Genomic DNA, 12,251 nt, shown 5'->3' on the forward strand with positions numbered 1-12,251 from the left:
CTATGACCGGACGTTGAACAATAATGTTCACCGGACACACCGACAATCGCAGCTATAGCAGCATGGACTTGCTGTTGACTAGATTGGACGCTAGCAGGTAAGTGACCGGACGCATGGCTTGTAGAGTCCTGTCAACAACAGAGAAGGTCCATAGAGGATAATTCTTGACCAGAAGCGTCAGCTGGACACTGACCGGACGCTAACCAGCATCAGGTCACTCTAACGGTCAAGTTTGACGGATGACGTGTTTGTGGCCGATGGCCACTGACCGGCGCAGCCGGTCACCACGTAAATGTGCTGAGTTGGACGGTAACGGTTATGTTTTGAAGTGGGGAGTATAAAACTTATCTCACTAGTCCAACTTAGCTCTCTTGCCTATTTGTTTAGCTGAGAAACACCTTTTGAGTGCAAGGAAGAGCAAGAGCCTAGTGGGTTGATTGAGATTTGAGAATCCAAGATTAAGGACCTCATTAGTGCATAGGGAGTAGCAAGTGTGCATCCACCTTTCTTATTAGGATTGTCTTGGTCAAGTGAGAGTTTGTGCTTGTTACTCTTGGTGATCGCCATCACCTATACAGTTCAGTGGTGATTGGAAGCTTGGTGATCATCCGGCGGAGTTTGTGGATGACCTAAGTCATGGTGTGAGCGGTTGTGGGTGATTCATCATGATGGAGTGTCAAAGAATAAGCCCGTAGAGAGCACTTGATCCTTGCGCGGATCAAGGGGGAGCTACACCCTTCCCACTCTCCCCACGTCGAGCCCCTCTCCTTCTCCCACACCATCTCCTCCCACGCCGAGCCCCTCTCCTTCTCCCACACCGTCTCCCCCATGGCGCCCCTCTCCCTCTTCCCCACGGCAAGCCGGCGACGAGGGGCTGCGCACCCTGATGGCATGGGGCCGCACGCCACATCGGTGGTGGCCCTGGCCTCCTGCTCCGAGCGCGGGGCGGCGTGGATCCGGCGCGGGGCGGCGAGATCCGGGTGGCGGTGGTGCTCCTCCCTCCCCACGGCGCTCCTCCCTCCCCATGGCGTGGATCTGGCGTGGGGCGGCGAGATCCAGCTGGTGGCGGTGCTCCTCCCTCCCCACGGTGCTCCTCCCTCCCCATGGCGTGGGGCGGCGAGATCCGGCGCGCGGAGCGGCGTGGATCCGGCTCAGAAGGGTGAGATCCGGGCGTGGATTTGGATGCGCTCTGGCGGCTATCTAGCGAGCGACGGTAGCGGCGACCCGTGGATGGGCTTGCCAGGCCTGCCCATGGATTTTTTTTATTTAATTAACCAAGGCGGGCAGCAAAACGCCTCGAAAAATACCTCCATTTACCGTGACCTTTCATCCAAGGCGTTTTTGTTGCCCGCCTCAGTTAATCCAAAATGCCCACCTCGAAAAAGATTTTCTGTAGTAGTGATTGAAAATTAGCTTCGAATTAAATTTCCGATTTAAACATTGCTGCCTCATGGTTTATATGTACTTGAGAGCAGGAGAGATTTCGCGGCCCCAAGGAGGTGATGTATAATATGGAAGAGAAATAAGAGAAACAAAAATCAGTCCTTATATAACATGGAAATATGAGACTTAACGTAGACGTGACGTTTCTTTGATTGCTTTCAAGAAATATTTTATCGATCATAGTTGGCTCATGCCCAGATGGCTCTACGGTTGACGACCGATAATCCGATTTTAATCAGTTCGATACATGGCCCTAGTCAATCACTTCATAACATCCTGAAACAGCGCAAGGATACACTATACTTACATATCTTCTACTTTTAGTACTAGACTTGGGCCTCGTTTAGTTGGCGATTTTTTTTTGGAAAATAGTACTGTAACACTTTCGTTGTTATTTAGCAATTAGCGTCCAATCATAATCTAATTAGGCTTAAAAGATTCGTCTCGTGAATTTCATCTAAACTGTGTAATTAGTTTTATTTTTTATTTATATTTAATGTTTCATGCATGCGTCCAAAGATTCGATGTGACGAAAAATCTTGAAAATTTTTACAAAATTTTGGGAACTAAACAGGCACTTGAGAAGAAGCGCTATTCTTTTTGTTTTTGGTTTTTCCTAAACATCTCATGTCATTTTTAATGCAGGATTAGAAACGTAGGAATAGAAAAACAAACGTAAAACACAGCCTATCATCTTGGATCCTATGGATTGAGAAAAAACAAAGAGAGACACAAAGAAAACTTTTGGTGAGGTTCAACCTCTTGTAAAATTTCTTCCAAAATTCATATGAAAGAAATCACTCCATAAAAAAATCATAGGATTTCTAGGTAGTGTTATCCTAAACACTAAATGGTAAACAATCGGCCATTCTTTGTTTAGCATTTAGGTCATTTAGACGACACATAAACGAAGCTAACGGCCTAAATAGTTTTGTATAGAAACAATAAGAATATACATATTTATGTATGTAAAAGTCCAATATGCTAGAAAGTGTACATATTTACACATGTAATGTACACTTGGAACTAGTTCGTCCTTAACCTTGTCGCATATCCTTTGAAAACTGACATGAATTCCATCAGTTAGGGGCATGAAAACCATAATTGTCCAATATCAATTATCATTGTGACCTCACTTTAGTAATGCTGCTTCAAAATATACGTTAGTCGCAATGATTGTGTCATCATTAACTGCCAAAACTAAATTAGTGGCCTAAATGCTTTCAAAGTAGTTGAATATAGTTATATTATTTTTATCTTGAGCATAGGTATGTCATACTATCAAGGGGATGCAACACGAACACTTAGACAAGTCTCAAGTGCTCAAACTAACTGAACCAAGTGCTAGCATGAAAGAAACACATGACACAACACTTGCACTTGTTGATCTTGGGGATTGTTCTTGGTTGGTTTGAATAGTCCTCTGAACAAACTTTTCAAAAATTCATGTAGTGACCGGTGCTGTTTTTAGGGTTGTGGAAGTCCTGCACTCTACACCGCGGAAGTTCACTCCTAGGTGCGAAAGTTTCACGTCCTGCGGATCATAACAATTAGTTTTAGAACTCTAACAATTAGTTTTGGGGTGGTTATATACCCATCCCACAACCTTTGGAGAGACTGATGACTCCCAAGTGATCTTGGAGACATCCCAAGCTTGTGAGAGCTCTCCCCAACCTTTTTTTGTGAGAATAAGTGTTTAGTGTGAGGTAAAGTGTTGGGGTTAAGAGATTTTAGGTTAGAGAGCAAGCCAACCTTGGACACTTGTTGGGCTTCATCAATCTTTTCACGAAATATTTGTTATTTGTGGAGAGAATCCTCCTAGATGGCTAGGTGTCACCCGACGAGCTACCGAGCTTGTGGTGAGCCGTGGGAAAATTTGTGAGGGCCGCGATCTTGTCCCGGAAGGGAAAGATCAACTAGTGGAGATGAGGATAGTGATCGAGAGGGACCCAGCACGAGCACAAGCTTTGTGAGTTGCTCACCGTCACCTCAACAGAGATGTATGGTTGAAGTGGGAACCCAAAGTTTGGTGAAACAAATATCTTGTCTCTGTTGTGTTTTGAATTGCAATATTTTCTCTTCATTTGATCTCCTTGATTGTGAGTATAGGTACTTCGTGGACTTGCTATTGAACATCTCCTGGAGACATCTCTACAAGTTTGGTTTGAGCTTGACTAGGCGCAGTAAACTTCATATTATCTTGTCTTGTGTGGAAGTTCTGTGAAATTATGCAGAAGTTCTGCAGAGCGGAATTTCGGCACTCTATAAAGTTTTATTTGTCATTAAATTTTAGAAACTTTTATTCACCTATCTTTAGACGACATTAATATCCTTTCAAATAACCGTACAAAAAAGTCCATCTACTAATCAGTATAATATGACTTTATAATTGAAGAGTATGCTCCACTTACAACCACATAAAAATAAAAAGAAGTATAATGACCCAGTAGTTAAAATCACCTGGGACATAGAACTCATAAATTTACTTGGCTTTTGGGTTTAGTGGACATTTTGTTAAGATTCTAGCACAGCATTTGTTTATCTTATAAAATCAAATTTCAACTCGATGCATGCGCATACTCGATTCTAACCTAGCTGAATTGAGGTCCGAAGACACTTCCCGGGGGAAAAAAAAAAAGGAGCAGAGGAATCAGCGAACAGCGACCACTATCAGGTGCGGCGGTTTGGGATTCAACACCAAAATTCCGTAATCGGCCAGGGCAAACACGCAAAGCGTCCTTCTGCGCCTCTCTGGTTATAATTTCGGGCATTATTAATTGCGCGTCTCCTCCCCTCCCCTCCCCTTCCTCCCTCCCACCCTGTGTGGCTGTGTCGTCGCCTCGCCTATCCGATCTGCCACCTCCTCGCCGTCTCGCACGTTCCTTCCCCAACTCCGCAGCGTAGCCTCTCCGCGCAGCGATCCAGATCCAGGTACGTCTTCTTCCAACCCCCGCAATTTCACCTCCACCCCCGCTCCTCCTGCGGCAATCCATCGCTCGCGTTGTCCCTACTGGGCGACACGAGGGCGGCCACGCCCACCGCCGAAACACTCTCCTACCTGTGCCCCAGCCTGCCGCCGCACTTTCTCCATCTTCCGTCCAGCAACAGCGGCTGCGGTTTTACTCTGTCTGTTGCGGATTTGTTTGGATTGCTGGTCTCTCTACAATTTCCCGTGGATCGGAGAGTCCGAGTGATCTGCGTGGATTGGGGAGACACTCGGACCAGCTCCGCTCCTTTTCCTCGGTTCTGATGGCGTGGCTGGCTGTTGCCCTGTGCAGGTTGTTCAGCATGGGTCTCGTGAAGGAAGGCGTCGACATGGAGGAGGGAACCCTGGAGATCGGCATGGGTGAGTCACGAGTGACGAGATCAAGCTCGCGCGCAGTGTGCCTTAGGCTGTCTAGTATTGTGCTTTCAGCTGTTGATGTGTTGCTTAGTCATACCGACGCATCACTGGTACTGGTATCATTGCGTGGATATGTAGAGATGATTTGCACTTTGAGGAGATAAAGAGTTTGCTTATTAATGATCCTAAGCTATGAGACAATATATTGGGTCATGGGCTAGATTGTAGCTTGGTTGCATTACCAATGCATTGAGTTATAAACGTGTGGTATTCGTAGATAACACTATAGATTTTCCAAACAATACATCAACTCACTGTCTCAGGGCTTTTATTGAACCATACAACAATAATGCAACAGGATGCATCTGGTTCATTGTAACAATTAGCTTGTAGCTTTGCTCTTTCAACTATGTAACTAGTTGTCAGATCTGGCACACTTGCTAGATCATGCTTTTAGTTTAAAACTAGTTCATCTATTTGCATGTATTTTTTTTCGGGAATTGTGATTCATGTCACGTCCAATGTGGAAGCTTCATGAATAAACAATTAGTGAATCTTGGATATATTGGTCTACATGCCTGCATTGACACATGCCACTGCCATTATAAATAGAGACTTTTTTGCGTTGTATCGTAACAGAAATTTGCCGATCAAAGTACTGCATATCTTGGGCTTCTTTTGTGCATGATGTATGTCTGTTTGAAATCATGCTTTTTAGGCTACCTTACAAAGGCGACATGTACTAGTTAGTAATTTACTTGTGTACCTGTGCAGAGTACAGGACTGTATCTGGTGTGGCTGGGCCTCTGGTTATCTTGGAGAAAGTAAAGGTGTGTACAGTTTTCTCCAATATGATGCTAACTACCCTGCAGATTTTGAACAGCTCAGTCTGCTAGCCTCCTATGCTCATAGTTCCTTTGCTTGCATATCCATCTATAGGGCCCAAAGTACCAAGAAATTGTAAACATCCGACTTGGAGATGGCACCACTCGCCGTGGTCAAGTCCTGGAAGTTGATGGCGAAAAAGCTGTTGTGCAGGTTACTTCTCCATTCTCTTGATTGTCTTTTAGTACTAGTTCTAATTTGATGTTGATTCTGCAGTATGGTCAGGTTAGGTCCATTCTCAGAAAACTTAGTTTGTTAATTAACTGCATTATTCATCAGGTCTTTGAAGGAACTTCTGGAATAGACAACAAATACACAACCGTGCAGTTTACAGGCGAGGTACATCATCTTGTGACTTTATTTGCTATTTACTTATCAATAAAGTGTTTAGTAGGCAAAAACACTTTGAACTAGATCATTTCAATTTGTGAATCTAACTCATAAGGAAAATTTACAAGATCTATGATAAGCACCTAGTTTCACCATGAAGTTATCTATAGTAGTCATGTTAATTGACAATTGTATAGTGTATACCAATGGAAGAATAAAGTCCACAGATCTACCAGGCTAAATTTAACAGTGAAATTGTTTTCTTTATTACCCTGTTTATTGAGAAATTCCTGTCTTGTTTGATTATACAGTACATTGTGTTTCTTTTACAGGTTTTGAAAACTCCTGTCTCACTTGATATGCTTGGGCGCATTTTTAATGGTTCTGGAAAACCTATTGACAATGGGCCCCCGATATTGCCCGAAGCCTACTTGGATATCTCTGGTAAGTAATTTCTGGTTCTAGCATGCTGCTCTGCAATGCTCATGGTTAAGTGCATGTTTGTTGTGGAGAGTAGTAGGTTTTAGAAGTATTGATTGATTAACAGCGTTAAATCTATGAGTCCATCTTTAAATTTTGTAATTATGTACTCTGATTTTGTTGCAGGAAGTTCTATTAACCCCAGTGAGAGAACCTATCCAGAGGAGATGATCCAAACCGGGATATCCACCATTGATGTCATGAACTCCATTGCTCGTGGGCAAAAGATTCCCTTATTTTCTGCTGCTGGGCTCCCTCACAATGAAATTGCTGCTCAGATTTGTCGTCAGGCTGGCCTTGTGAAGACATTGGAGAAAGGAAAGCATGCAGAGGTAGAACTGCAACCCTACCCCCTCCCCTACCCAAAAAAACATATTTTTTCAGAGTACAAAAGTTGAACACACATCTGAGCTCTGAGCTCTTAAAAAAATCAGAGATCTCTCTTAAATAAAGGTGACTAGGCTTAACATTTCATAACACAACTGAAATTCTGTGCGCACATTGTCTTAAGTTGGATATGTTGTGCTGATAGTTTTCATATGTTTCAACATCCTGTTCTGTAAGCTCCAGTATTTCTTTTGGTACACATGTATATGTACTTATTTTCTATTTCCTGTGAGGTCAACATTTATATGGAGCATTGTGTATTAATGTATGCTTTACATGTCTAAGGGGGTGTTTGGTTCCAGGGACTAATTTTTAGTCCCTGTCACATCGGATGTTTGGACACTAATTTGGAGTACTAAATATATTCTAATTACAAAACTAATTACACAGATGGAGACTAATTTACGAGACGAATCTATTAAGCCTAATTAATCCATCATTAGAGTATATTTACTGTAGCACCACATTGTCAAATCATGCACTAATTAGGCTTAATAGATTCGTCTCGCAAATTAGTCTCCATCTATGTAATTAGTTTTGTAATTAAAATATATTTAATACTCCAAATTAGTGTCCAAACATCCGATGTGACAGGGACTAAAAAATAGTCCCTGGAACCAAACACCCCCTAAATATGGCTTAATCACTGGTTCTGATTTTTTATAACCTGCAGGGTGGTGAAGATGACAACTTTGCTATCGTGTTTGCTGCTATGGGAGTCAACATGGAAACAGCTCAATTCTTCAAACGTGATTTTGAAGAGAACGGTTCCATGGAACGGGTCACCCTTTTTCTGAATCTGGTACCTACAAGGACTTGTGAATTTGTGATCAACATTCATTTATCATTTTATTTCGCCATAATCAATTCTGCAATGTTTTAGATGCATCTTGACAAAAAAACCCACATAATCAGTGACAAAGCTTGAACAATATCTTAAGGGGTGCTATCAATGAGTTAGGGGGCCACTAATGATGCATGAATCAAATCAGCCATGGATTACTTTATGTTTATTGAGAAAAATTAAGATCCTAGGGGTGGCCATGGTGCCCATGTTGGTCTGAACTATGCTTCGCCCCTGCACATAATGATGAGCCAAACATATTCTACATCTGGCATAATTAGTGTATAACACCGCATATTTTTAACACCTCGATCCTCTGTTTTACAGGCTAATGATCCCACCATTGAACGCATTATCACCCCTCGGATTGCTCTAACAACAGCGGAATATTTGGCGTATGAATGTGGGAAGCATGTACTTGTCATCTTGACAGATATGAGCTCTTATGCAGATGCACTTCGTGAGGTATTGAGTTTTGATATTGTGTCATATCTTGTATTTTGAGTCCATCTTTGTTTTAGTACCATTGTTATTATATTTGCCCGTCCTGAGATCTTTAGGGCCTGTTTGGTTGCTTACCCAGGCATGGTTGCCTTGCCTGGCCAGGCAGCAATCCAGCCATCGATTTCGAGTTCCTGGCAGCTAGGATTGCTGCCTGGCTGGCAGGTTGCTTGCCCGGGCAAGGTTGCCAATGCTTTGTGCTGAGATTCTGTTGACCCGATTCAATCATTTTTAAATTCATTGGGCGTACCCAGTGCAGAGAGCTCCCGCTCTGTGCGGGGTCTGGGGAAGGCTGTTAGTGGCAAGCCTTACCCTCGCCTGTGCAATGCGAGGAGACCGCGACTCGAACCCAGGACCTTCCGGTCACAGGCGGTACTTGCACCAGGCCCGCCCTTCCATTTTTAAATTCATTGATTCCTGAATTATCTAGTGCTACTGCACATGGGCATTTATTATCCATGTAATTGTGAGTTTCCTGTCGGAATAAACTATAAAATAAACTACATGTTCTATTGGTGCCACAATGCTTGTATATAGTGATTTGTTATCAAAAGAAATCGCATGATTTTGGTAATGATCTGGTGGTAGAATTACTTTTTTTTTTGTCTTTGACATCTTGTTAACACTGCCCTGAATGGATGCTGGAAATACGTGTTGATATTTCTATTAGCTTCTGGTGCTATTTTGTAGTTCTTCATTAAAAAACAACTCAGAAATGTTTTATTATGGTATATTCCATGTCCCATTTATATATTTAAGATTAACCTTTGTATTTAGCTAATTAGATGGCAAATTGATGTCATGTTTCTAATAATGGTACATGGGCATTGTCTTTTTTGTAGGTTTCTGCAGCCCGAGAAGAGGTGCCAGGTAGGCGTGGTTATCCTGGATATATGTATACTGATTTGGCAACAATATATGAGCGTGCTGGGCGTATTGAAGGAAGAACAGGTTCCATTACCCAAATTCCTATTCTAACAATGCCTAATGATGGTAAGTAACCATGGCTTTTTTAATCTTTCTTATTATATATAATTTATACTATGTGCTTTATTGTTATTGGTTTTGTACACTTATCTTCTGAACATTCTGGAGACATTATTTGTAAAACTCTTTCCTGATGATGCTACTACTCCCTCCAGTCACTAAGAACATAGTTATTAGGACCAGACTGGTCGTTGAACCAGCAAGGGCGTGGTTCACTGCTTCACTGGCTCAACTGTCGAGAACCCCTTAGAACAACAAGAACTGCCAAGAACCAAATTGAGCTGCCATTTCAATAGTTTTGGATTGAATTGAACTGGCCACAAATACATAGAACTGTTGCAATATAGTTGATCTTAAATAAAAATAAGCTCATAAATAACACAACTTTATATAACCACACAAGATACATCCCAGAATTCAACTTGTGAATCAAAGTTTACACTTCATAACATAGGTTCTCAAGTTCACAAGTCACAAGCAAGTGCTAAATCGTGGAGCCACAAGTGCCAAGCTAATTTTCCCCCTACCAACTGCTCCTGTATAACCCTAATGAGATAAAAACTAAACTTCCCAGTTGTACCCCTAGATTGATTATGTTATACTGAATAGATAAATGGGTACCTGTGATAAAATATTGAAAACAGTCCAGTTCATATGGAACTGGCCATTTTACTGCTTTCATTAAAAGCAGTCTGTTGGTTTTTAGCTGTTCGATTGCACAGACGATCTTTTGAGTAAATCAAACCGGTGTAGTATCTTCTTGTTGTTTTTAATCCTGATAACTATTGAAATAAGTAACATTTAGATGTCTAAGTTAACAATTCGAAACTTTGGTTACAAATTACATTTTAGATAAGTTTCGATGTTTGGAAGTGGTAGAGTAGAATTTTCTCAAATTGTATAGTTTCATAAAGTATGCTTTTACTATGTTCTATAAATATGTTAACAAAAAGTACTAGTTGAACTTGTTTTTGAGACCATGTCAATGTCCAAGGCGCCAGGGAGTAATAGTCAGGCGGTAAATGAATTGTGTTACAATCAAGTATTTGCAGTTGTCCTTGTCCAGCATGAATCACTGTTGCTTATTTTGGTCTGGGTGCACAATCTACTGAAGTATGGTCTTATCATTTTTTTGTCTGTCCCAGTAGACTATTTTTTTCATGTTGGTCGCACGATTTATTTACCATCTATTTCATTTTGTTGGCCATTTAACGCAAGTATACCATATCAATCTACTCCTAAAACAGATATCACACACCCAACTCCCGATCTTACTGGATACATTACTGAGGGACAGATATACATTGATAGGCAGCTCCATAACAGACAGGTGCTTTTCTCTGTCTTTTATTCTTGATGAGTTATCAAATGTTACACCTTCACATGGAGCAGCTCTGGAATTGTTTATAACTAATTTAGCATTTGTTATTTTTTCTCATATTGATATAGAATGTTAAGCATTTGTTTATTTTTTACTACCTTGATAGCTTATCTGTGTTGATGTGATGACATTATATTTCTTTCAGATTTATCCACCTATTAATGTCCTGCCATCTCTCTCTCGATTGATGAAGGTAAGAAAAGGTTTCTGTATGTTTTCAGCATTTATGTTGAAGGTTAGTTCTAAGATCCGCTTAATAACTCCTGCAGAGTGCTATTGGTGAGGGCATGACACGTCGAGACCATTCGGATGTGTCTAATCAGGTACCTATTATGAGTCCATAGGGTTTTTTTTTTTTGACAAGGGAGTCAATAGGCTTTGTTTTCCTTCAGCCATGATGTGTAAGATGAACTGACATCTACTGTTTTCTGTTCAGCTTTATGCCAACTATGCAATTGGAAAGGATGTTCAGGCCATGAAGGCAGTCGTTGGAGAGGAGGCACTCTCGTCTGAGGATCTGGTCTGTTGCGAGTGAAATAAATTCGTAAGTTAGTGCTTTTTCAGACTTCCAAAACCTAATGTTCTGTTCCTTCTTGCACAGCTTTACTTAGAGTTCCTTGACAAGTTTGAGAGGAAGTTTGTGACACAAGGAGCATATGACACACGGAACATCTTCCAGTCACTCGATCTCGCATGGACATTGCTTCGTATCTTCCCTCGCGAACTTCTCCACCGTATCCCTGCAAAGACCTTGGACCAGTACTATAGCAGAGATGCCTCCCACTGAATCACTGATTGTTGATCAGTGTTCCAATATTTTGGCAAGTGCAGCTTTGAATAATTGAACAGATTGGCCTTATGGCCTTTTTTCCTGTATTTATCTGTAGTCAGGTCCAATTCTTTTCTGTTGGTGAGCGTAAGTTATTTGTAGATGACCCTCGGTCACGGCAATATCTGTAATATTATGTCATGTATCGTTAAATTCCAGTTATTTGGTCTGTTTCACCTGCCAGAACTGTTAGCAAGAGCATTCTGGACCAGGATGCTCGAACACAAGTACACAACTGGTTGTATCTACATTTGTGAATGGTGAATAAAGGAGGGGCAATAAACTGCAGCCAAATATGTACTGCCTGACATTGTTGAAAATTTTCTCTATTTTGCTGTTTTGACCATAAGTTTTGCGGATTTCATGTGTAATGTGTACGAACTTGTTATCTGAAGGCTCAAAAGGCCTTGATTAGATTGTAAATTTTTGCAATCCGGACACCGTAGCACGTTTCGTTTGTATTTGATAAACTTTGTCCGATCATGGATTAACTAGGCTCAAAAGATTCGTCTCGTGATTTACAATCAAACTGTGCAATTAGTTATTTTTTTTATCTACATTTAATGCTCCATGTATGCATCCAAAAATTGATGTGATAGAGAGAGAGTGAAAAAACTTGGAATTTAGATGTGATCTAAACAAGGCCCAAGTTTCAATTGTCCCTCTATCCGAGGTAGAGCCATACGGTGACTTCGGCCCAGTTTGGTTGCCAAATTTTTTTGCAAAACAGCACTGTAGCGCTTTCGTTGTTATTTGATAATTAGTATCCAATCATAGTCTAATTAGGCTTAAAAGATTTGTCTCGTGGATTTCGTCTAAACTGTGTAATTAGTTTTATTTT

At 41.3% G+C, this 12,251-nt stretch overlaps 1 protein-coding gene across 2 annotated transcripts; it reads left to right on the forward strand.

Annotated features, from left to right (window-relative positions):
* Positions 1–4,238: 4,238 nt before the first annotated feature.
* On the forward strand, positions 4,239–11,704 carry LOC136527653 (V-type proton ATPase subunit B 1). Of its 2 annotated transcripts, XM_066520445.1 has the most exons (15): positions 4,239–4,374; positions 4,722–4,789; positions 5,561–5,616; positions 5,726–5,824; positions 5,951–6,010; positions 6,334–6,445; positions 6,608–6,813; positions 7,542–7,670; positions 8,040–8,177; positions 9,056–9,206; positions 10,448–10,530; positions 10,727–10,774; positions 10,851–10,904; positions 11,018–11,101; positions 11,183–11,704. In XM_066520445.1, the coding sequence occupies exons 2-15, from the start codon at positions 4,732–4,734 to the stop codon at positions 11,366–11,368; spliced, it is 1,464 nt and encodes a 487-aa protein (XP_066376542.1). In that variant the 5' UTR covers positions 4,239–4,374; positions 4,722–4,731; the 3' UTR covers positions 11,369–11,704. The 2 variants fall into 2 exon arrangements, with proteins under 2 accessions (XP_066376542.1, XP_066376541.1); XM_066520444.1 differs by lacking the exon at positions 4,239–4,374 and having other exon boundaries at positions 4,678–4,789.
* Positions 11,705–12,251: the final 547 nt, after the last annotated feature.

Source organism: Miscanthus floridulus, chromosome 19 (assembly GCF_019320115.1).
Source record: "Miscanthus floridulus cultivar M001 chromosome 19, ASM1932011v1, whole genome shotgun sequence".
NCBI classification, from domain to species: Eukaryota; Viridiplantae; Streptophyta; class Magnoliopsida; order Poales; family Poaceae; genus Miscanthus; species Miscanthus floridulus.